This window comes from Dryobates pubescens, chromosome 2 (genome assembly GCF_014839835.1).
Source record: "Dryobates pubescens isolate bDryPub1 chromosome 2, bDryPub1.pri, whole genome shotgun sequence".
In the NCBI taxonomy this organism is placed as follows: domain Eukaryota; kingdom Metazoa; phylum Chordata; class Aves; order Piciformes; family Picidae; genus Dryobates; species Dryobates pubescens.
The window spans coordinates 56,284,890-56,310,896 of NC_071613.1; the positions used below are offsets into that span (position 1 = coordinate 56,284,890).

Genomic DNA, 26,007 nt, shown 5'->3' on the forward strand with positions numbered 1-26,007 from the left:
AATGTTTTCTGCTTTGGTAACACCCTATTTTAAGGTGCCATTTATAAATAATGTATTGTTATTTATTAATGCATAAGCCACTTTATAGGATGGTGGATAACAACTTAAATTCATGTATTAAAGATGCACATGCATGGTTTAATACAATTTACATCTCACAATATCCTTTGCAGCAGATTCTCATCGCATCGTCTGCTGGGCATTTATTACTAATGCATTTTATAACATACTTTATAACACATTATTTGAGGAAGTAGCTGCATTTAGTGATCATTTTCATAAATAAGAATAAAGCATTTATAAATGGCACCTTAATTTAAAGTGTTACCTTCACATTACTGGGTAGTCACTCACCATTTGTCTCACTTTGCAATTATTAAGAGGTGCACTCGGAGAATAAAAGACGTGCTAAGTCCTACTGCTTCTCACACACTGCAGCTGATTAAAAGTTTATTGAGGCACTTTTCTTCAGCTGCTCTCAAACCTTTGAAGGCTGCCAGCTCAGTCTGAATTTGTCTTATGCATATATTTTTATAGATACAGTCCTCTCTATTTGTTCTGAGTCTTTAGGTACACAAATACTTTTCAATGCACATGAAAGTACCACACTCTTAAGGGAGAGAAAATTCTGAACCATGGCACTTAAATCAGCGTGTTCTGGTCAAAAGCCTTCCTCTTAATCATATTGTTTCACCATTCTAACAATCCAACACAACACTTTACATGCAGCTCCTGCCCATGGCAGAGGGGCTGGCACTAGATGATCCTTGAGGTCCCTTCCAACCCTGACAATTCTACGATTCCATGTTTCCTAAATGAATTTTTTTTTTAATGTTTGAAAGCTTCTTTCAAGAAGTTTGAGGTAAGTAATTAACTAATTTCTGGAGATTGTGTTCCTAATCCTTCTCAGTGGTCTCCAACTTTCATTCTGTTGCCAAAGAATTACCAGACAATTTCAAAAGTCACCTTTAAAAGCTGAAATGCTAAAAGATCCAACTGAAGGTTGGACTCCGTGATCTCAGAGGTCATTTCCAACTGAAACAGTTCTATGATTTTATCTAAACATCAAACTTTTTATCCTGAAGCAACAATTACAAAGAAGCTGAGGGTATTAGATGGTTGATTACCTACCAGGTTGGCCAGGGATGGCTGCTTGGATTCTTTGTAGAACTCCATTTTCTGAGCAGTGAGAACAATCCAGGAGGTGGACCAGTTTTTCCTTAAAAAAAATAAAAACCAGAACAAACCAAAATTAACATAAAATCACTAAGTCATGGAAGGAGGAGGTAGAAGTTGTTCCACTTGTGGACCTGAGTTTTTTTATTATTTCACACCAGATAGGAAAAATGATCTACAGTCCTTTTCAAGCAATGTGCTTCCATGAGGATTGATGGAGTTTGCACTTCCCTAATCGTATCTGAATGTGGCCTAACAAAGCTTGAAGGTCTTTTTTCTCCTCGTTCATGTTTTGAAGCCTATTTATGTTCCTTTTCCACCATGGTGCCTTAAGCCACAGGAAAACGGAGGGATTGTTCACACATGCTTAAAGTTCACGTATACTTAGAAGACTCCAAAATAGCTGGTGCCCTTCTGGTAGCTAACACTGAAAATAGAACTGAGAAGGAATAGAATAATTTTGATCTGACTATACAGAGCTCAGGAAAAGGGCCTGTTTTGCAAGGTCCCTAATACTCTCTGCTTTCCCTGGATTAAAAATGTACAGGACAGCAAAGAACACAAGAATGACATCTGAGAGAGGTCTAATAAACCATTAAACAGCAGAAGTTCATGGTAGAGCCCTAGAGAGCTAAAAAACTGCAGGGGCCAGGGAGAAGTCAAACTACACTTGGATATATGAAACTCTGTTCCTCTGATGCAGAAGAACAGAATAAATGTTTTTAATATCTATATTAAATGTGTATTTAATATATATTACATACAATGCAATGTTTCAAGCCACTACCTAATCATAAACAAATGGATCTGATAGAAGACTCTTTTTAGAGCATCTCAAGTATGACTCTCCAATTTGGGGGGTGTCAAAACATCTGGTATTTATAAAAAACACTCAAAAAACTACTATGTAGGGGGTTTATGTGGCTGTAAATCCCAAATCATTTCAGAACAAACCTGAAAACATATGTGACAGACTGTTTCATGTGTATGTTGCCATGCATTAAAGGAGGGAGCTGCTTGTGAAGATATGGAGGACCCAGGGAGGAGCTGCTGGAAGCACTTTCTCCTCTCTTTTCTGTCTTTCCTAGCTCCTTTGAGTTGTCTCTGTTTAAGTATTCCTAAGCAACTCAAACACACCCAGTTTTTATTCCAGAAAACCTGGCTTTGTTGAGTTTGGAAGCCTGTTGGTGCAATTCATGATGACCACTCCTAAGCCCACCACAAAGCTGTGCTGCACTCAATATCCCACCAAAGAGCACATCAGGTAGGTTTCCTGTTAATGACTCCTTTAGTCAACACCTTTCAGTCATCGGCTTAAGGGTCATAAACAATATTACAGATGAAGCCTTAACACCAGTGGAACTTGAAGGATTTCACCCAGCAAGATCTAATGATCATCCCTAAAATACACCCATCAAGAGGCATCAGTGAGAGAAGCTATCTGGGAAGGAGGTTTACCGGTCTGAGGAAAACAGGAATATGTTTTTATGCCACGTTGGGGGTGGGGGAGGGCATGGGAAATAGAGGCACTGAAGCAGAGAAATAAAAACCATAAAAATCATCAGTAAGGGTTTAGGCAAAGTGCCTGACCACGACTGTCAAGTATTTCTCCACCAAAGGACAGTGTTCCTAAGCCACCTTGAAACAGTCAGCTAAATCTATTCCCACTGTAAAGCTGCATCCTTCGCTAATGTGAGCTATGGTCATAGCTGAGGATTGTGCATGTGGTCATAAGGAACAGTTCCACTAGATTAGACACGAGAAGAAACTTTTCACTGAAGGGGTTCTCAAACACCCCAACAGGCTGCCCAGGGAGGTGGTTGGATGCCCATCCCTGGAGGGGTGTAGAACACTCAGAGATGTGCTGCTGGGGGTTATGGTTTAGCACCAGACTTTGTAGGGTTAAAGAAAGGTTGGACTCCATTATCTTAAAGGGTCTTTTCCCACCAAAATGATTCTGTCAATCTATGACTTCAGTTAATTATTTTTTAAGTACCCTTAGAAAAAGAGTGCTGCAGCTGAGGATCACCAGCAAGGTAGTGAACACAAGCTGTGTACTGGTAAGCTCTAAAAAGCACAGGAGAGTAGGTGGCCAAGCACACTACGTGCCAGTTCAAAGAGATTTTCCTAGGAGCTGGATATCCCGGATAAGTATAGATTGCCAAAAGAGTAAAACCCTTGGCATATAGCTTAGATTCAAAACCTAGCCAGATGTTTGACATGAGCTATGGATAGGAACATTTCTGTGTTGTGGCCATTTGTACTAGCCAGAGTGATGCTTGCTCCAGCTGTATGTGGGGCAGGATTTTCCACCTGATTGCATTTCCATGCTTGCAATTCCCTGACTGCATTGCAGGGTCCCAGACTTGTGAGCAGACTTCTGAAAAGATTCAAATTTCTGATCAAACTAACTGGAAAGCATGAAACAAGACACTTCTAAATCTCATCAAGGTGGGCCTCCTTCAAAATAAAGGATTTTTATTTATGGCTTTACAGTAAGAATTCAGAAATAAAAAGTCAATTACAAATTATTCTTTACTTATGTCAGGTGATATTTTTTGCCTATTGAAACAAGGCTGGAGCAGCTCTGCTATGAGGAGAAGCTGAGGCAGCTGGGAGTGTTTAACCTGGAGAAGAGAAGGCTCCAGGGGGAACTCAGAGCTGCCTGCCTGTATCTGAAAGCATCCTGCAGGAAGGCTGCAGAGGGACTTTTCCTGAGGGTGTCTAGAGACAGGACAAGGAAGAATGGTTTGAAGCTGAGGCAGAGCAGGGTTAGAGTGGAGCTTGGGAGGAAGTTCTTCAGCAGGAGGGTGCTGAGACTCTGGACAGACTGCTCAGGATGACTGTGGCTGCCTCCTGCCTGGGGGTGTTGCAGACCAGGCTGGATGAGGCCTTGAGCAGCTGAGTGTAGTTGAGAGGAGTCCCTGGGCATGGTGGGGAGGTTGGAGCAGATGAGCTCTGAGGTCCCATCCAATCTGAGCCATTCTAGGATTCATTTGTAATTTTAAGGGGAGAATGCTTTAATTCTATCAGGAATAAAAATACTATGTGGGGTGTTCTTTTGTTTGGTTGGGTTTTGTTTGTCTTTTTGGGTTTTTTTTTGCAAGACAATACAAGGAACTACAGAAGCTGTGAGGATGCAAGATGCAACTGGACTATCCACAAGAAAACTTTCTTTCCCCTAAATTTAAGTTCCTTGTTTCTTTTCATCTACAGCTGTCTCATAAAAGAAAAAAAAAAAAGTGTGATTTTAAATCAAATCTTCATTTTGGTTAATACAAAGATGAATGAAGCTTAGCCTATACGAACTAACACAACTTTTTTATCAGATTTTCAATATAATCATTTAACACATTTTAAATAAAGTTTTAGAAAAAGCATGAGGGTGGTGAGAGCCTGGCACAGGCTGCCCAGGGAGGTGGTGGCAGCCTCATCCCTGGAGGTTTTGAAGGCCAGGCTGGATGTGGCTGTGAGCAACCTGCTGTAGTGTGAGGTGTCCCTGCCCATGGCAGGGGGGTTGGCACTGGCTGATCCTTGAGGTCCCTTCCAACCCTGACAATTCTGTGATTTGATGTATTAGTCTCTGTACAGAGAGGCACACATTGTATCTCATGGGATACATGGAGTGACCTAAGTTTTCTAAGCCTTTACAAAAGGCATCCTACAAGACTCTAATTTTTGCTTTGTGGCACCAACAGTACTCAAGAAATTGCTGCAGTGGACGAAGTTTAGATCTGAGAAAGAAGTGCATGAAGAGTAGCTGAGTCCCCAGTACCCATCCTCTGCCTGTGTAGAACGCCATAAATCTCAGCCTGCCGAGCAGATGCAGCTACAGCTGACAAGGACATTGTGTGGGGTTTTTCCCTATACAGCTTCACTCTCGAAGCCGTGGTCGAAAGTCGGTGCTGGGGAGTCCCTGGGAGGTGCAACGCTCCTGGTGAGACGCTGCCGCAGGAGCTGGATTTGCATTCTGTCGAGCGAACACCTGATGGCAGCACGTTATAGCTTCAGTGGTGCTCACAGCCTCCCAGGCTATTAGAGAACGAGGCTGCGCAGGGCTCCTAAAACCCGCCGCTGGCCGAGCTGCCCTGCCTTGCTCTGCCCTGCTCCCTCACCGAGCAGCCGTGCGGCACCGAGCCACGGAGATGCTTTTTGCTGCGGGCCCCCGATGTGCTGGAAGGGTCAAACTCCCTCCTTGCCCTTCACCGTTCGTACGCGGTCTACAGAAGCTCTTGCTAGTGTCTGAAGTTGGGAACAGGGGGTTACTGGCTTCAGTGCTTTCCCCAAAACACTCACCTTTGAATTAAATCTCTCCCCCTGTTTAGCTATGACTTGTAGCCCGAAATCCAGAACTAAACTGTGCTTAGGTTTAGACTGGATCTTAGGAAGAAATTCTTCAGGAGGAGGGTGGTGAGATTCTGCAATAGGCTGCCCAGGGAGGCTGTGGCTGCCTCCTGCCTGGGGGTGTTGAAGGCCAGGATAGATGAAGCCTTGAGCAGCTGAATCTAGTTGAGGGGTGTCCCTGGGCATGGGGGGGAGGTTGGAGCAGATGAGCTCTGAGGTCGCTTTCAACCTCAGCAATTCTAGAATTGATTCTATGAAATACATAAACATGTATCAACTCTGAATTTTGCAGCTGCTAAGTTGTGTAGCATTCACATCATTTACCTTAATTTCTTGCCACCATCTGCAATTTTGGCTTTTAGAAGATATCCTTCTTTCTCCACTGCCTATGGGAAAGAAAAGAAAAAGGGAAAAAAATAAGTAAATGTCATAACCATGCAATTCATTCAGAGGAATGAACCCAACTAGCACATGCATAAAAATCTGCTTCTATCTAATGCAGTGGGGAGACATTTTATCACTAATACTCAGTTTAATCACCTATTTTTCTCTAATACAGTCAAGTTTTTCTATAATCTGCAAACATTGCAGGCCAGTTAGGACATAGAAGTAACCTTAAAATACCAAATCAAAACACCAGTAATATTGTAGTCATTGATTTAGGGAAAAAAACACCCAAAAATAATTAAAAATGAATGAAAGCAAAGTTTCTATAAGTAAAAAAATGCATTGAAAATATAAATGCATTGAAAATATAAATTGTGTCAAGGTATCATTTCATATACTGAGTTTCATTACAGCTATTGGGGACCATACTTCTGTGGAAGCCTCTTGCTTCTCATATTCTAAAGAGAATCACCTTCAGGGGTAACCAATGTCAAAGAACCATCAACTCCCTGTACAAGAGGAAAAGTTGCATTGCCTTCAGCAGTGTCACATTTTGCTTTGAGTCAGGCTCATGCATGATGCTAAAACACAGCCTGCTTTCACGTGTGCTGTCTTTTGGATGAGCTCTGCCATTGAGGAGCTCGCCACTCACAGCCCTTGAAAGGTCACACCTCACTGGAGTGCATGTGTCCTCATGTGCAGGGGGAACTTGTCTTCAGGTTTCCAGCTGGACTTAATGATCTCATAGCACAGTGCAGAAAATCAAACCAAGCAGTGCTGTCACTGCTCGACACCCAAGCTGGAAGGGGAGTAACAAAGGAAAACACAGCTGTGCACTGTGGTTTCCAAAACACACCCCAAAAGGCAAAGCCCTTTGCTATTACCTATCCAAAGTGGTATGCGACATTAGCAACATGATACCACCTTTGAAGGTCCCATACTCTGCTGTTACTGAAACCTGGCCCCTTTTCAGTGCTGCCGCACCAGGGTAAGGACTCTGCTGGCGTGCACAAGGCTGCAACACCTGCTTGTAGGATACCAATGCCACATTTAAGTTGTGGCATATTAGAAGCAAGTCCTAGGCTTACTCTTTTGTTTACAGTTCTCTCTCTTAATCTGTGCTCTTGCACATCTTCAGTGATTCTAGGATCTCTGAGCACCCCCTGTTCAACCAGTGACCCCTGCAGGTGTTTGGTTCTCTGTGAGCTGCTGAAACATCCCTTGCACAGCTGGAGTACACGGTTTGTGACTGGGCTGACTTTTGGCTATGTAAATTGGCATTTAAAAATGAAAAGCCAAACAAAACAAGGAGCCTGCTCCTCAGCCAGTCCCACTGACCTGCCACCTCTTCATGCCTTATTAGCTAAGGATGTCCCAACTCAGAACCACAGAAACATTCCGGTTGGAAAAGACCCTCAGGATTACCAAGTTCAACCATGAACCCCACTCTGTAAAGATCACCCCTAAACCATAGCCCCAAGCACCACATCCAAACCACCTTTAAACACATCCAGGCTTGGGGACTCCACCACCTCCCTGGGCAGCACATTCCAATCCCTGACCACTCTTGCTGGGAAAAAATGTTTCCTCATGTCCAGTCTAAACCTCCCCAGTGGTAGCTTGAGGCCATTCCCTCTTGTTCTGTCACTAATTACCTGTGAGAAGAGACCAGCACCAACCTCTCCACAACGAGGTCTCCCATCAGCCTCCTCTTTTCCAAACTAACCATCCCCAGCTCTTTCAGTCTGTTTTCATCAGATTTATTCTCCAGGCCCTTCTTGGCTTCCTTGCCCTCCTCTGCACTGGCTCCAGCACCTCCACATCTCACTTATATTGAGGTGCCCAAAACTGAACACAATACTTAAGGTGTGGCCTCACCAGAGTTGAGAACAAGGGGACAATTGGCTCCCTACTCCATCAAGGGGAAAGGAGGCAAAATCCTGGTTCAGAGTGGGTCTGCTTTCCCTTTCAAGCACTACTGAGCCTGACTTGTCTATTAGAGGAAATACAATGTTAACAGTGTAGGTTGTTTTAACTGTTTCCTTAGGTTTTCTCTGCTGGTGGTATAGAATAAAAGACATACTGCTCACATATCTGTACCTATAAGGTGGTCTGCGGGCAATTCTTTTAGGTGACATTCTCAAACGGGTGCAGGAGGATTAATCTCTGCATTTTCTGTAATTTGTACTTATCTCATGCAAATTCCTGTCATGCAAATCACTGCCATAGAAAACCCAGAGAGAAAGTATGGAGGGATTATTGTGCAGAGTCATGTCACTATTTATCTAGTGATGGATGGGTGAATTATTAGAGCTAAAATAAGACTAAAACTCCATCTTCACCTACTTTAAAAAAAAACCAAAATACAATTTTTAATGTTTTAAAAATCAAACTTACTTTACATCTCTCTGCATTTTTCTTCCCCTTCTAACCTTTCATTTTTGCAGCATAAACCTCCTGATTCTTGGCCAGGGCCAGAGTTGCCAAATAACATATGAGAAAGGTTGTGTTTTTTAATATCTCTACCCATCTGGAAAGAGAAACTGGGAGGAGCATTGGCAAACCATTCAAGCTGTTGATTGCTTCTCTGAACCAGACCCAGAATCTCATGCTTTCAAAGTTTACCTACCAACCACCCTTCCCAGCCAATTCAAAACTAATGAGAAATGTGGTTTTCAACATCAGACCTGAATCACCTCCCTTCTCACATTTTGGGAAGTGCAAACTGGGATGTGCTTCCAGATGAAAATGTTGCTGCTCAGTCATATTTTCCTTAGAACTGTCATGAGCTAGAAAAATCAAATCCTCAACAAATGTTGGGCATCTAACATGTCCTGATTTAAATTCCACAGCTCCAATCTGCCATTTGTTTCATATTAAACAGCTCAATAATACAAAAATCTTCAGTTAATATGAAACCTTTCAGCGCTAAGCAGAATGACTTTCAGCTATGTTGGTTCAATTGAATTAATAGAGATGCTGCCTTTAAAAACTGAGTGCTGTGGTCTTCACAAATTGATAATGTTCACAGTTTTCTCTGTAATTACTAATTTCTCTGTAGTTGGGGGGGGGGGGGGGGATTTCTAGAGTTATAAAACAACTTTAGCACAAAGACAAGATTATTTCTAGGATGGCCCCAATATTTTTATAGCCTCTATTGAACATCTGTTAACATCTCCTTTTTCTGTTCTCCTCCCTTTCATTTTTTTTCCAAGTGAATACTTCCAAGAGAGCTCAGGATCAGCTTACAATACTTCTGGAAATGGATGATATGGGAGGAAAAAGAATTCCAAACATACCCTAATGATATGTTCTGCTGTTTCTGTCTCAATAAATATCATCATTTGTTGTTAAGCTGCTGCCCTCCCTGCACCTTTTCAACATATGGAAGGTTTGAGAAAATGACCCAAAATGCCCTGAAGTGAATTACTGTGCAGGGCTTTGTGTTTGTTTGGAAGGGTTCATTATTTCATTTTTAGGAGGATATTAAAAGGTGAGAGGATGTATGGGTAAATATTTGAGTTTCTAAATAGCGCAGGCGTGGGGCTGAGCATGGGCATGGGGCGCAGCTCTTATCAGCTAACTATTAGAAACTGCAGGGGAATGTAATCATCGCTGTATCACACACAGATTCTATCATTTTCATGGTAATAAAAATCTAAAGCTTCTCTACCTATATAATTCTGCAAAGTTTGTGTAGGTAAAAGCAACCCTGATGCCAGCATCTCTTTGATGAGCCTGTCTTTGTGTATTAATTTTCTTTTAACATGAAACCCTTTAGAAGAACCTCTGGGGAGTGAGAAGCATAATGCCAAGGAAAACTTTGTTAAATTTTGGGATCAGTTTTGCTTCTAAAATTTTATATCAATATTACAAGCCCCTAAATATAGGAAAACACCAGACAAAGGTCTGATTGCATCCCTTTATCCCAAGCATTACCACTGATGAAACATCACTCTAGCACCACCGAATTAACAGCAAAGTCAAGCTATATAATATAAATCGCTCTGTAGCCTCTAAAAATTATTCTTTTGTATTGATTAATCAAAGCCCCTCAAATCCCTTAACATCTCAAGGCATCCAAAGCCTCGTGGTATTTATTCTTTGTGTAACATTTACATTATAAACATTTAAAATAACAGGAGTGATTTATCACGTCTATGGAGCAATTCCTTACCGTGTGGTCCTGCGTGCTAATGATGTCTGCAAGGGTTAGGTTGTGTTGGGAATGATTTCTTCTGTGGCGATTTATCTAAGGAAACAAAACAAAAGAAGAAGAAAATGCAAAGGCTTAAATTCAGAAAGAATTAAATCACCTGCTGGTAAAGAAGGGCCAACAAATTAAACCACTGGATATGGATGGAGCTTGGGAAACCTGGTTTCTTTCAGTGGTGCATTTGCTGGGGAAAGCAGTGTTTCTCTGAGCTTGGTGTGTTTGAAACATAGTATCAGCCAGGTTGGAAATGACCTCAGAGATCATCAAATCCAACCTAATACCTAACAACTCAAGACAACTAAACCATGGCTCCAGGTGCCACATCCAATCCTTTTTTGAACATCTCCAGGGATGGGGACTCCAGCACCTCCCTGGGCAGCACATTCCAATGGCCAATTACTCCACATCCAGCTACTAGACCTCTAAACCTCTCTGCTATAAATGAGTTTAGTTCTTGTGTCCCACTGGCAAATTTACTTTGAAGAATTAACCAGTTGATAACAATTTCAAATGATGTCTTTTCCATCAGGAATCTAAAAAGCTGATTAACTGGTTAGGTGCTCTTCAACCTGCTTTACAGAAACAGGGAAGCAAGACAAGGGCAAAACTAGAAATTAGTTCGGAATAAGCACAAAGTATCTGGTACATTCAAACTGTTCTCAAGGCTGTTTCTAAGCTCTCTGTGACCAAAAGGCTACAGCAATATTGGACTCTGACACTAAAGTGTTCACAGAATCACAGGGGCTGGAAGGGACCTCCAAAGATCATCATCTAGTCCAACCTCCCCCTGCCAGAGCAGGTTCCCAAATACTGAGTCCTTGATTTCCTCCAGTTCCCTCTTTTCTACCAGGAAGCCACTCTAACCATCTCTGACTTAGCTGTGGGAAACTCTTGCTTTAAGCCAGAAATTATTATGGGTAAATAAAAGTTTCATCACAAAGCAAGCATTTGGCAGAGCTCAGCATTTCACCTCCTTAAAAAACCTTCCAAAGTACAGGTCACCCAAAACCGTGTGCTTGTGTGTATGCATACACATAAAAACTTCTACTGCTGAAGTTTAAAGTCAGTCAATAACAACAAAACCTGGATTTAGGATCCTGTAAAATTCAGTTGATTATTTCCTCTTATAATCAAAGCCTTAAAAAAAAAAAGAGCAAACAACAAAATCCAGTCCCCACTAGTTTCCACTGTATTCATCATAATGCATTCTCTTTTTCCCTATTAAAAGAGAGTTAACCAAAAGTCATAATGTATTCTGTTTATATTCAAGCGGCTGAATATAGAAAGTGTTCTTAATTAATCCAGAGGGCCACGCTTAAAACACAGTTAAACATATTATGATCCCATATTTCCTTGTTTTCCCCCCTTCTTCTCAGCACACATTGCTTTCATGTTTATTTGTAAGCAGTAACGTTTTTAAGCCTTGAAATCTATATCCTAGATATTGCTCTCCTCTCCCGGTCGGAGCTAATGAGCTTAATGAATTACCAGTTCTAAATTTAATGCAAACATTTCAAAGAAAGAGATAAAAACACTCCTCACAATTCAAGAAAACTAAAAAGTTTCTCTGACCTATTTATGAAGAATATCACTTAACAATTTCATTAAGGGTGAGTAACAGCTGGTGACATGGCTGTGTCCTAAAGTGTTTTTCTCTCTTAATATTCTGCATCTTAAGCAATCGAGCCTTCATAAGAAATACTTTGGTTAGTGGCAGGCCCTCCTTTGGGGAGAAAAAAAATGTCAGAGCACATTTTCTGTATTTTGCAATCTTGTTTTCAGGAGTGTCATGTTCCTGTTTTATTAGCATGCAGGGTAAACAAGAATGATTTGCTGATGCTATTGAGAGAACTTCTAAGATTACAGTCTTTCTATTTAGATTTTGGATGGAACTTAATATTAATGCAGGCAGAGGCAGGGATATAAATTCAAAATAAATTAATTCAATTTATCTTTTTCTTTATCTTTACTGTTCAACAACTCTGAAGGTTCTATAGTGCTCAAGACTTATAACTAAACTATTCAGGTCTAGATCACAGCAAATCTTTCTTACTCAGATCCCTCATTCTAATTATTCCTTTACATACCACAGAGCTCATTGCCCAGCGATGCTTTGTAAAGTATATTCTTCACTCATCCAAATTAAATAACAAGACGCATTACCACTCCACAGCATCTATTTTAACATTCAGCTGCTCTCTCCAGGAGCCCTACGTGTCTGTTGGGGGCCCTACATTCAACTTTGTGAAGTGTACAGCCCCTGTCAGCGCGTTTTGGTCCGGCCTTTGGTTCAGCGATCAGAGCGTTAGCGAAAGAAATGCTCCCATTTGATACAGGCTAAAAAAGAATACATCAGGAGCACAAGATCCATCCACAACCAAATGAAGAAAGGAGATAATGGGGGAAAAAAAATAATTTAAAAGCACTGTTTCTGTGGTTCCAGCAAATGAAGAGGAGCAATGTAATAAAAAGACAATAGTCAGACTTCCAGGAAATTTGAAAGGAGAGGGGGGAAAAATTACTTCCAGTTCTGGATGGTATTCTGTGCTTTAAAACACTCTCCACTGAATACAGAAAATACAGAATACAGAATTAACCAAGCTGGAAAAGACCTTTGAGACCATCTAGTCCAACCTATCACCCAACACCATCTAATCAACTAAGCCATGGTACCAAGTGCCTCATTGAGGCTCTTTTCAAACACTTCCAGTGATGGTGACTCCACCACCTCCCTGGGCAGCACATTCCACTGTGTGCAAAGCAGAAATGTTAGGGCAAACTGCATGTGCACAAGGATGAAAAGGCCTCTTACCTGATTATTTAATATGGTACTTTGGTAAAAAAGGGGGTTTTCTTATAGGGCAAAGAGAGATTAACATCAGTTACATTACTCTGTAGCCCAGCAGTGAGCAATCTCACACAAGAAGCTCCAGAGTTCAAATCTAGCTACAGAAATGCAACCCAAATCCACAGCTGTGTAAACCAAGATCAAGCTCTTCTGGAAAAAACCCCCAACATCCTAAATATTTGGCTTACAAATGGAACTACCAAAAAACTACAAAGTTCTTTGCCACTTCTACCTTTTAGCCTTTTAGATTAGCAATAGAGTTTTTTCTCTCTCTTTTTTTTTTGTTTGTTTTTAATAATTTATCAAAACAGCTTGAAAAAACTCCCCAAGAAGAGAGGCAATATATTCTTTAGGACTGATTTGATAGCATTGGAGCCGGTCTTACACAAACTGGGTCTTGAATATATTGGGCAGACACTGCTGGAGGAGTTTGTTCTATCATTTTCTCTACACTGTATTGAGCTCAATGTTCTTATGAGAACCTGGGTGTCAGTAGCCAATATCCTCACATTCCAACACACTCACAAGTTTCAGTGGTGTACCAAAATACTCAAAAGGAAGTGTAGACTCAATTATTTTTGCTCAGTTTTAAGTAGATAGACCATAAAAAAGAGATGCGTGGAGACGTATTTATTTTTTTTCCTCCCTCTACAGCTCCATTCAGTTACCCTAATAAACCCCAGCAAAAACCTAAATAATATCTGTCATAAGTCCTCTACCTCACCTCCCAGGGTATGACGAGAGGCAGAGAGTTGCAGGAGAAGCTTGTGAGCTCCCTTTTTGGGAAAGGCAGCTTATCAGCAGTTTTCTGATTTGATGAACATTCTTCAGTCAGCAACAATGTCACCTGCAGCATTAAAAATCCACTCTGCGAGCGCTTGCGAATCTGTGGGCAAGTCTGGTTCTGTTAAATTCAGCCTGAGCAGCCTCCCCCCTCCCCTTCTCTTAGCTAAAGGGTATCCATCTCCTACCAGAGTTATTTCAGCATCTAAGCACTAATCCGTCACCATCCTTCCTACAAAGGCAAAGCCTCCACTACATATGCCTGGTATCTCAGCACGAAGGGACAACCATCTGACAGCTGCTGCTTTAACTTTGATAAACTAAAATACAATAACCTGATGCATAATTTCATTTCTTTCCCTGTGTTCCCATTTCTTCTTCAAATTCTCCCTCTTTTTGAGGGAATCTATCACAACTAACTCGTTGCTAGTCTCTTCAAAGAGAGTGGCATTGATTTAACAAGAGACATGGAGGACTGATTTGGATTTTATTTCCCATTATAAGACTCTCTCTGACCTAATTCATCTAGTGAATGACAAGCAGCATTGCTTCTTTTTGATTTCCACCAAACCTAACAAAACCATCTAGAGTTTCTCAAAAGGTCCAGGCAGGCTGCCCTACAGCAAAGTACAGACAAAACCACAAAATGGTAGGGGTTGGAAGGGACCCCTGGAGATCATCCAGCCCAACCCCCTTGCTAAAGCAGGGTCACCCACAGGATCACAATGGCCAGGTGGGTTTGGAATCTCTCTGGAGAAGGAGGCTCCACAACCTCTCTGAGCAGCCTGCTCCAGGGCTTCAGCAGCCTCACACTGAAGGCATTTTTCCACATGTTCAGATGGAACCTCCCGAGTTCCAGTTTGTGCCCATTGTCCTGTCACTGGTCTCCACAGAAAAGACTCTGTCTCCATCCTGTTAAACCCCTGCCCTTTAGACATTGATGAGCATTGATCAGATCCCCTCTCAGGCTGCTGCTCTCCAGGATCAACAGCCGCAGCCCTTGCTTTGGAGGTCACTTCCAACCCAACCCGTTCTATGCTTCCATGAGCATCCTGAATTCACTTACAGCTCTAAACAATTCAGACAATTTTAAGATATTCCTAAATGGTTTCCAAGATTATCAGACAAATTATTCACCACGGGTTGTTTACCTACAGGCCTGGATGCATTCCTGTGTGACCTGCCCTAAGTGGTCCTGCCTTGCAGGGGGTTGGACTTGATCCCTAGAGGTCTCTTTCAATCCCTAGCATGTTATGATTTTATGAAAACTCATCTAAGGGAGCCTGGGTTTGTTCAAACAAGAAACACCTCATCCTATGCCTTGGCCAAGAAAGCCTGGGTTGACATCTACCTGCTGTGTTCTCCATCAATCACTGTGCTGCTCCAGCAAGGAGAAGGTTCTCCTGGAGGTTTTATTAGATTTCTACCAAAAAACATTGTCATGCTGTTCATGCTTTGACCTTTCTTTTTAGAGGTCTAACTATTGTTTTGTTTCATCCTGGCCCCACTGCAATCCTGTATGTGAAGATGCTTTTATAAACACCCAAGTAGAGAGAGGAAGCCCCTACTGTTGAACCCCCAACTACTGCACATTGCTCTGCTCTGGACCTGATCCAGCAAAGCACTCTGCAACGGCCTTAAGTGTTTTTCTGGATCAGGGCCAGAACACTCCATTCTTCATAGGATCGAACTTACTGGTGGCAGCCTCAAAAGTTTGCAATAAAAGTACAAACTGGTCACATAAACTTCTGTGAAAGCCATTCCCTCAACAGAGGAGGAGTGGTGAGGCCCGATGTAGTGATGTCTGTAGTCATTTTGTTCCCAGTCACTCCCCATAATGTGGTGACAGCTCATAAGTGCTTAGATAGAGAACATTAAAAAAATGCTTTTCTTAATGGCCCCATCCCTTGAAAGACACCTAGGCAATGGCAAGAGAAAGGAAAATCCTACACCATTTCACCCACTGCCATGCTCCAAGTGATTTGTTTTCATTAAGATTCAGTCTTGGGCAGTGTGGCAAGTCCATGGTTATCCACAGAAATTATTTGGAAGCAGCTCTGATATGAGTTTCTCTTCTGCTGGGAAAGGTGCTGAGAAAATGCCATGGGGCTCCCCAGTCAAAGAAGCTCTTTTGCCATCTCAGCAGATGAGGTCCATCCTCAAGAAATGGAAGCTGTCAAGAAACAGCAGGAGCAATCCCCTTGCCCCCACAACCTGCTGCTGCAGATGCTCTCAATGCATTAGAGCTCAGCAGACTACTCCATTCAGCCCTGGGGAAAACTCCTGTATCCCAGCAGGCTCCTGGCCCACAGCTGTGGCCACTAGACCTCCTGGCTTGCTCAGGAGCCTTCCAACTGCCATCCTCCAGATTACATTAGAACCACATGAGTGGAGGTTTTTTCCCCTCCTCTTTCTTAGCAGAAAAGACAATGGAGACTACAGGGCAATATAACATGACAGACATTATCTCTGCTTTGATTTCTAAAGCTTACAGGGAGAGAGACGCAAAAAGTGCAGCTTCAGTCCTGCCCCCAGCAGCCCACATGTGCTCCTCACCCTCCATCCCCATTCCCCCACAAACTCATTACCACGCAGGTGACCAAATGCTTTGCTCGGGAATAGGAACTTGCATGGATGGAGCTTTTGTGTACTGGCTATGGAGCAGATAATCTCTCTATGCATCATTTAATAAGAAAACCACTTCACAGTCCTTACAGGCTTGAGTCTGTTACATACAACATACTCTCAGCAGAATCTGCAGACTGAAATCAATGAGGGGAAAAGGGGGGAAAAAAAAAGAAGCAAGCAGGATTGTGTTGCCTGCCTCCTATGTGCCTCCCTTTGAGCACACTGCCCTCCATACTCGGTTCAGATCTCCAGAGCCTGTGAAAATAATGATAATGGTTTTGCTTCCCTTGACCTCTTGCTCCCTTATAAATCAGAATCCTATAGACCTTTCCCACAGTGTGAGGGTCCTCCTCCGTATTCCAGCCTGTGAAGGTAGGTAGTTTGTATCAAGGCAATTTAATCAGGGAGGCGTGCTCCCCGGGCTGCAGACCAGCGCCGTGCTGCGATTTATTCAGCTGCTTCATTCATGAAATAAGAGCAAAATAATTGTTCAGATCCTAGTTTCAATTTCAGCCAGGTGAACTGATTCCCTGTGAGCAGAGAATAAATAACTCTGAGCTTCATTACAAAGCATGGTCTGTTCAACACTGTCCTGTTCTTCCCCACAACGTCACTGGAGGACTGATCCAGATTTGGGGTATCTGGTCTGGGCTGACATTTTAACACCAAGGTTAAGCCTACATCAGGCACTAGGTGCTTTCCTCCATTAATGGCTTGCTGTTTCCCAGGAGCAGATTTTCCCTAGAGTGAGAGCCCTTTTGTTCCTCTCTAGCTACTCAAATGGACTTTGAAATTTGTCCAATTGATCTTTGCTTTGAGGGAGTCCCAGCTGATGTAGTTGGCTTCATTTTTAGCTTTTCCAGGAGCAGGAGATCTGCCAAAACCATGTGTAGAAGAGGAGACAGCTACAAAAGGTTCTTACCACCCATATGAGCTCGAGAAATCCCAAGGGTTCCCTAAATTTGACTGTGGATCACTCAGATTCTTGTACCTAGGGAATCAAAGAATCAGAAGGGGACCAACAGCTGCGATACCTCTAATCCTCAGCTGGAAATCAAACTGGAACCTGCTCTCAGAGCTTCATTATACTTTAACTGTATTAAATGCAATCAATACTCATTGGTTCAGGAAAAGAACATTTAAAGTGAGCCTTTTTATGCATTTCTGCTAGAGTTTGCTTGTTTGGTTTTTTTTAACAGCCTGTAGTATGTATTTGTAACATGGATTTTGCATCAATCAACGTGCACACCACGGCAGCATTCACCCAGCCACACATCAAAATGCATATTATGAATTAAATTGTATCAATAAGTTTCCTATTCAGATTTTTCTGTCCATCATGAAGCTGTTACTTTTGGGTCACCAGGATATTAAAATAAATTCATCTTAACTACTGCAGGTGCCCTGGATAAATTGCACCAATGCTCACCAATGACAGAGGAAATGAGGAGTCAAAACAGCAGGGAAAAGAAAATAATACAATGGCCATCAGTAGTTTGCCTCCGATATCTACCTCTGCTAAAGCCTGATCTTTGATGGTATGCCCAGAAAAGGTAAAAAGCAAAGTTCCTACAGACAGAGCAATGGTAGATTATCTTTTATGTCCCCTTTGTATCTGAATAAAAATGATAAATGTGAGAACTCAGCTATGGCAGCAAACCGTCAGCAACTCCAACCTGAAACTGCACCCTCAGGGTATGTCAGGGTAAAAAGCAAGCAAAAAAACCATTAAAAATGAATAGATAACACCCCAAAATTCATTGAAACTTAGTAAGTAAATGTGCAAAAAAAAATTAATAACAAAAAAAATTATTTAAGAAAGTCACATCCAGCACATGCACTACAATCAAAATGCTTCCAGAAGCTCAGCCTCTCCTGAAATGAGAGTCTTAACAGAAAGAGAGTCATTAACATTGATGTCACACTCCTGCAAGTCATCACTTACTGTACCCCAGATAAATACCCTCAGATAAAATACTGTTAACACTGCTAGACAAAAGCTCAGCCCTCTCCAGCGGGCTCTGTGTCAGTGCATCTCTTTATCCTGCCCACCTAAATGCTTTCCCTCGGATTTCAACGAGCCAAAAACTCACCTTATGCTACTGCAGAAGCAATTTTTATTTTTGAAGGTTAATCCAACTCAGCAGGATTTAGGGATGGCACTTTTGCTTGGTCGTAGGCATGTTGGCTCAGGCCAGACAGCTGTTTGGACATTCTCCACTGGGAATCTTGCCCTCAACACCCACAGTTGATGCACATACATGGTCTACTGGCTGCCTACTTCCATGCCCATCTGTTCAGATGGCATGGTGCCCACTCACAAGTTCGCTGGATCCTTGCCCTTAGTGTGTAGATGCCAGGCAATGATGGGCTTAGATGGGCAGCCTGCAAAATACTGAAAGTGATCATTTTTTTTCCTGTAGGAAGTCCTTCCTCTGCGATAGCACTGAAGCATGGACACCACATGCTACCCTACACTTAATAACACCTGTGGACATATAGGTGCCAGAAATAGGAAGGGAAGGGGGGAGTTTGCTGAGGGAGGAAAAAAAAAGGCAAATGGCAAACCAAATGACAAGGATTCTTGTGTGAGAATATGCTCTATACTGTCAATGGCAGCAGAGGAACATCCGAGCTGACTTCGAACAAACTGGCTCAAGGTTCAGAGCTGCAGAACTGCGGCCACATGAACCAGAGCTCAGCCCACTTGATACTGCTTCCCAGGTTAGCATGTTGCTGATACCCAGCTTAAGCCTACCCTGAGCACTGCACACCACTCTGTGCATAAAAGCAAAAGCAGATCACACTGAAACCAGCAGGAGCCAAATCCAAACCTGTCTAGACCTTGTTTACCTCCAGTGCCCATTCCATACATACCACACTGCAGAAGATACTCCATGGTAAACCACAACACCAGCAAAGGAGGGGAGTAAAACCAGCTATTTTAACAAAGATCCACTTTGATTTGTCTCATTACCCTTTAATAATTAAGGAACCTCTACTTCATGACAAGGGATTCTTCACATAAAAATTAGCAGAAAACAAAAGCTGCCTTATTTTATTTTATCCTTCTACTTGCCTGGGGATATGGGTTAGGGGTGAACCTTCTAGAGTAGGGTTATTGGTTGGACTTGATGAACCCGAGGGTCTTTTCCAACCTGAATGTTTGTGTGATTCTTTTTTGAGTCCAAAATCCAACCTTATTGTAGCTATCTTAGGACAATACAGCAATGTTCAATGAAGCCATCATTTTGTTCCTAAATATAGTTTGATTAGCAGCAAATCAACACATAATGCCAATTTGACCATTTAAAGTAATAAGCAACTTCCTGCCTCGATCACCCCCACCATTCCCACTTCCTGCCTCCATCACCCCCACCATTCCCACTTCCTGCCTCCATCAACCCCACCATTCCCACTTCCTGCCTCCATCATTTTTTTAATTGACATTATTTGAACTGCTTTATGTGTATGGTATTTTGGTAGGTAATTCACAGCTCTTTAGCTGTCCTTCATAAACTGCATGGGAGTCAATATGAAAGTTCCCTGCCACAGATTCTACTCTTTGGATGACTGTAGCTCTTATAAGGGGGGGGTAATAAATAAATAAATAAAAATCAGAGAGACTTCTGCAGCAGAGCACACTTCCAACAGAATCTTCCAGGACTCCTTTCTGCCAGTGTTCTGGTGACCAAACTCTCAGCACTTACAAACACTCATGGAAAAAATGAATAAAATGAGTTGCAAAGACCCACGAAACACACTTGCAAAACTACTCTAACAAGAAGTTTTCTCTCTCTCTTTTTTTTTCCCTCCCCCTTCCCCTTGCCAAGTGCACCCCAAAGCTGCTCTAACAATTGCAGACTCTTGCTAGCAGGCTCGAGAAGAAATGTAAAAGCTACGGCATGGCTGGGTCTGCAACCTGGCTGGGGGCTCTCATCTAGTCAGCATTGGAAGCCTCTGCTCAGAGGCAGATTTAAGCTGTGTCTAACTTAGTGCTTACTCTGGGGTGACTGGATCTGAGCTCGCTGTCCCTACCCTAGAGAATTGCTCGCTGCGCCAAGACATCAGTCCTGTCTTTGAGCATGCTCCACCAAATCAGTCATCTGAGACTACTTGATCTGGTTTGGTCTGGACATATTGTCAGATCCTTGTGTCCAAGTTTCAGAGGAGCAGTGCCGAAAGAGTCCTGGCTCCAGAATGAAATTAGCTTTATAAGCAACGCAAGGCAAACAAAAAGTCACTATAAACATTGAGAATCTGAATAAACCCCACTTTGCCCTGACTTCCCAGCTTAGCTCAGCTTCTTTAATCTGAAGGAAAACCAAAACCAAACCCCAAACACTAAGAATATCCCTTTCTAACTTCAAGATTTTCAAGGTTTTCAGGAGGAGACTTGATGGGGTGCTTGGTGCCGTGGGTTAGTTGTTTGGGTGGTGTTGGATTGGTTGAGGGGTTGGACGCGATGATCTTGAAGGTCTCTTCCAACCTGGTTTATTCTATTCTATGTATTCTATTCTATTCTAAGATTGACAATTCCAGTCAACACAGGCTATGAGGACAGGCTGAAGGAGCTGGGGTTGTTCAGCCTGGAGAAGAGGAGGCTCCAGGGAGACCTAAGAGCAGCCTGCCAGTACCTGAAGGGGGCTACAAGAAGGCTGCAGAGGGACTGTTTCTAAAAACCTACAGTGACAGGATGAGGTGTAATGGCTTTAAGATGGACAAGAGCAGATTTAGACTGGATGTTAGGAAGAAGTTCTTTAGTATGAGGGTGATGGAACACTGGAACAAGTTGCTCAGTGAGGTGGTTGAGGTCCCTTCCCTGGAGATATTCAAGGTGAGGCTCAAAAGAGCTCCAGGCAGCCTGGTTTAGCTGGGGATGTCTCTGCTGATTGTGAGGAGGTCCCTTCCAGCCTTGGACCATTCTACAATTCTAAACCAGTGGCTATTACAATGGAAACTTCTTTGTTTTATGTCAGGACAGCAATTTTCCCAAAGCACATTTTTAACGTGATTGGAAGGAATATCTTCTAACACAGGTCACAGCTGACAACCCCATAGCTAAAATCTTACTAAAAGCTATTCAGAGATGAAAATTAGAGACAGTAATACAGACCCACTTGGATACCTGTCAGATTGATAATATCTAGATGGCCATGTAACTTGCCACCTGCTCCCCCTTCCCTTTGCACTAATAACCTGAGTAAGCTGCTGAATGTTGGGGGCATTTTTTTCCCCCCTTGTTGGCTCATATCAGTCTCTCAATATCATCAGAACCTTTAATCTCTTAAGAAAATCAGTACTGCTTATTAGCATTGTTCAAAATGCATATGCAGCAGAAGAAAGAATGAAGCAAACTTTTCAACCAGATTTTCCCCAGGTGTCTTTATAAGCACCAAGATGAAAGAATTTGAGCAACCCAAACAATAACTGATCTACTTCAAGTAGCTTTTTAAGCAAAGGGCTGATTTTGCAAAGGTCAGTCAGCAGGATGACTCCTCCTATTCCATTGGCATCATGATATTCAGCTAGGGAAAGAAGGAAAATATTTTAAGAGCTTAACTTTTCCTCACTCTTCCTCTGAGATTTCTCAGTTTTGTATTTAATCACAACCTTACAGCAAAGCAGGTAGGACAGCAGTGATTGCTAATGCTGTTAGCCAGCTCTGGGATTCTCCACTTGCAATTTGCCTTATCTCATACAAAAATTAATATCCTAGCACTTTCACCAAAAAAAAGAAAGCCACCACACAAAACCTGCTGATGCAGTAAAAGTACTAGAAGGGCAAGGTTAGGGTTTGCTTGGGTGTTGTGGGGTTTGAGTGGGTGGTTTTTTCTGAAACCACAAAATTAGTTCTTCAAATTTGAATTGATTTGATTCTTTGTCACACAGGCTTGAAAGAACAAGAAAAAAAACATAATAATAAAAGTTTATCAGCCAGTAAAAAACTGCAACTGCAAAATGCTGTTGTCCATATTGCTGAAGAACTCTTTCATTGTTTACCTTTCACAGACAAAGAAACATTTCAAACAACACAATACTCCCTCTTGTGCTCATGCCCCAAGCTGAGCCATGTGCTAGAGACAACATGTAGGAGAGGGAAGTGCCTGTTTCTGACCCAAGCACACATTGAACACAAGCCCTATGAGGAGAGACTGAGGGAGCTGGGGTTGCTTAGCCTGGAGAAGAGGAGACTCGGGGTGACCTTATTGCTGTCTACAACTACCTGAAGGGGGGTTGTAGTCAGGCAGAGGTTGGTCTCTTCTCCCAGGCTACCAGCACCAGAACAAGAGGACACAGTCTCAAGCTGTGCCAGGGGAGGTTTAGGCTGGAGGTTAGGAGGAAGTTCCAAACAGAGAGAGTGATTGCCCATTGGAATGGGCTGCCCAAGGAGGTGGTGGAGTCACCATCATTGGAGGTGTTCAGGAGGAGCCTTGATAGGGTGCTTGGTTGCATGGTTTAGTTGATTAGGTAGTGTTGGATGATAGGTTGGACATGATGATCTTGAAGGTCTCTTCCAACCTGGTTTATTCTATTCTGTTCTCTTGGTTTTACTCTTGTAGCACTGAGAGCAAACCCTATCACCTTAACACGGCAGGCAAAGAAAAGAAGAAATGGAATTATCCTGTTTGAAACTTCTGAAACCTCTGGGCAGGCTGGAAATTGCCCCTGACTGCCTTTCCCTTGTTCTGCTTTGATGGAAGAGTCACCTACTTTACACAGAATAGAAAGCCCTCAACTAAACGTTTCCCCACTGTCATTCAAAATATGAGCAGTTCTTACACTCAGTGCATCAGCAGGCAAGTCATCAATCCTATTTAAAAAGAATTTCAAATAATATTTTGGAGGGGAAAAAGGAAGGAAGAAGGAAGGAGCAGGAGACTGGGGGAGGAAAGAAAGAAGGAAGGAGCAGGAGGCTGGGGGAGGAAAGAAAGAAGGAAGGAGCAGGAGGCTGGGGGAGGAAAGAAAGAAGGAAGGAGCAGGAGGCTGGGGGAGGAAAGAAAGAAGGAAGGAGCAGGAGGCTGGGGAGGAAAGAAAGAAGGAAGGAGCAGGAGGCTGGGGGAGGAAAGAAAGAAGGAGCGGGGGGGGGGGGGGGCGAGGAAACATTAAAGAAAAAAAAAAAAAAAAGCTAAGACTTTCATCCCCAGTCAAATAAAGGCTTTGCAACAGCACCTGCTATGGCTGTCTCTCTGCTTCTCCACCCTTGGCAGGGCTGAGGAATCAAGATGGCACTGTTGATAGAAACGTTGCCATAAATATTTTATCCATACTACACTGGACTTAGCCTAAGAAACTTCTGTTTGATAGCTCCCTGGAAGGGATCCATTTTTTATTTGAAAGCATGGGGAAAAAAATGATGAATTTACAAGATCTCTTGGTAGTTTCCTACCAGTCTTTGCAAGATGTACTGTAAGCCTCATTTTATTTTGGGGGGCTTCCAACTTGCAGTATTTTGTCTTGTATTGCCTTTTTCCACTCCATTAAAGAATTGTTTGGTGCCCAGCGTTGTCCCTTAATGTAGGTAAGTAGGAAATCAATTCCTTTGCCATTTCTTTCAGCTGATTTAAACGTGCTGAGGCCTGTAGGTCCTTCAGCAGCAAGACAATTTTCCTCCCTTCCAATATAATTTTTTTCTTCTTCCTTGAATATTCTTTGTCATTTTAATGTCACCACTTGAATTTCCTTCTCAACAGTGCCACCGACAGACATGACCCTTGCCTGTCTTCCTTCTTCATTACCCCACATGAGGGTCAGCTCAAACTTTTTGACCACAAAACACCCTGGTATGATCTCATGCACTTGCCAGAATATCCAGTCATCTAGGAGCCACCAGCCACTGGCATTACTTCCTAAAGAAGGACATCCAACAACAGCCCCAGCAGAGGGGAATGAGTTGGCAGCTTCTGCTTTTGATTTGAGTTTGCTCTTCAGGTGATTGATACCTCTGAAGGTCCTGGGGAGCCGCAGGCTGTGTCAGCAATTAAGGGAATGGTCACCATGGAAAGCTGAGCAAGCACAACATCACTGGAAGAGGGATGACCACCCCTGGAGGTGTTCAAGGCCAGGCTGGATGAGGCCTTGAACAACCTGGGCTAGTGGGAGGTTTCCCTGCCTACAGTACAGGGGGAGGAACTACATAATCTTTAAGGACCCTTCTAAGCCAACCTATTCTATGATTTCTGGTTTACAGCAAAATCTCAGAAGAGCCTGGTTTGTGTTTCCCATATGTTTGGATATACTAAAATGTACTTCCAGCCATCAAGCAATCCAGGTCACTCCCCACAAGTGCCTTTCCCCAGACCTATTTGCCAGCCCATCAATCTTTGCTTTATTTAAGACTGTTATTAGAACTGTTCTATTTACTTCCATAGCATGGATAAAGAGAGTGATTAGTGTCAAGCTTAGTAGCAGTCTCTGGAGAGCAACTCTAAAAATTCACCCAGTTGATGATGATTCCCCAGGGACTACTTTCCAAAACGTGTAAATTAATCAGTTCTTAATCCATTTAACATGTGCTCCACTGATACAGCACACAGCTAATATTGAATCAGGATGTCACCTACTATTAAGTCAAGGGACTTACAATCTTTGACTACCCTTCACAAACATGGCTGCTTTGTTCCACCACACTTGCCTCCAAAAAAAAAAAGTCTTCTTGTTGAGGGTTTTTAATGTTCTTAATTCAGTTCTGATGATTGACAATAACAATTTTATATATTTTTTTTTAATTATTATTATTATTAAACACTACAACAACATTTCCAGGCACCAGTACAGACTAGGAATGGTACTGCTGGAAAGCAGCTCCATGAAGAAAGACCTTGGAGTCCTAGTGGACAGCAAGTTCTCCATGGGACAGCAATGTGCCCGTGTGCCCAAGAGGGCAAACAACATCCTGGTGTATCCAACAAGTCTAGGAAGGTTCTCCTCTCCCTCTACTCTGCCCTGCTGAGACCATACCTGCAATACTGTGTCCAGTTTTGGGCTCCACAGTGCAAGAGGGACAAGGATCTGCTGGAGAGAGTCCAACAGAGGCTACATCAGAGGTTGGAAGGGACCTCAAAAGGCCATCCAGTCTAACCCTCCTGCCAGAGCAGGGTCACCTAAGGCAGGTCACACAGGAATGCATCCAGGAAGGTTTGCAGTGTCTCCAGTGAAGGAGACTCCTCTTGCAGGATTACCCTCAGCTAAACAATCTCTGGGGTGAAGTTTGCAGGAAGGAAGATTTTCTACAGCCAGTTTGTTTCTCGCTACCTATATCCAATGACTATAAACTTATATAACAGAGCCTGCACAGCACAAGGAACAAAACTACCTGGATTCTACAATTTCCACCTGCTAAAAGGACAAAGCTGCTTTTAGAGTGCACTACATTTCAGAGAGTCCTCTCTTTATCTGTGAGAGAAGTCATCAAATCCAAAGTGGGATAGTTCACCTCATGTACACAGGTGCACATAGAACCAGAAAGGCAGAGGCAAGCTGGCACACTGCATGATCCTGGGGTTTCAAATAGTTCCTTGTATCTTCTTGCAAGGTTAAGCATTTGTGTGTGTTAAAATGGGACACAGTGGCAGACAAATCCACCCAAGTTATTACTCCTTCAGCGATTTGTGACACATTGCCC

At 42.7% G+C, this 26,007-nt stretch overlaps 1 protein-coding gene across 1 annotated transcript in view; it reads right to left on the minus strand.

The window, feature by feature from the left end:
* ARHGAP15 (Rho GTPase activating protein 15) overlaps positions 1-26,007 on the minus strand; it is a 369,524-nt gene that overhangs the window by 324,935 nt on the left and 18,582 nt on the right. Inside the window, exons 2-4 of the mRNA XM_009907693.2 lie at positions 10,085-10,159; positions 5,845-5,906; positions 1,132-1,219 (exon numbers count right to left, since the gene is read on the minus strand). Of these exons, the coding sequence (XP_009905995.1) occupies positions 1,132-1,219; positions 5,845-5,906; positions 10,085-10,159 (225 nt within the window). The remainder of the gene's footprint in view (positions 1-1,131; positions 1,220-5,844; positions 5,907-10,084; positions 10,160-26,007) is intronic.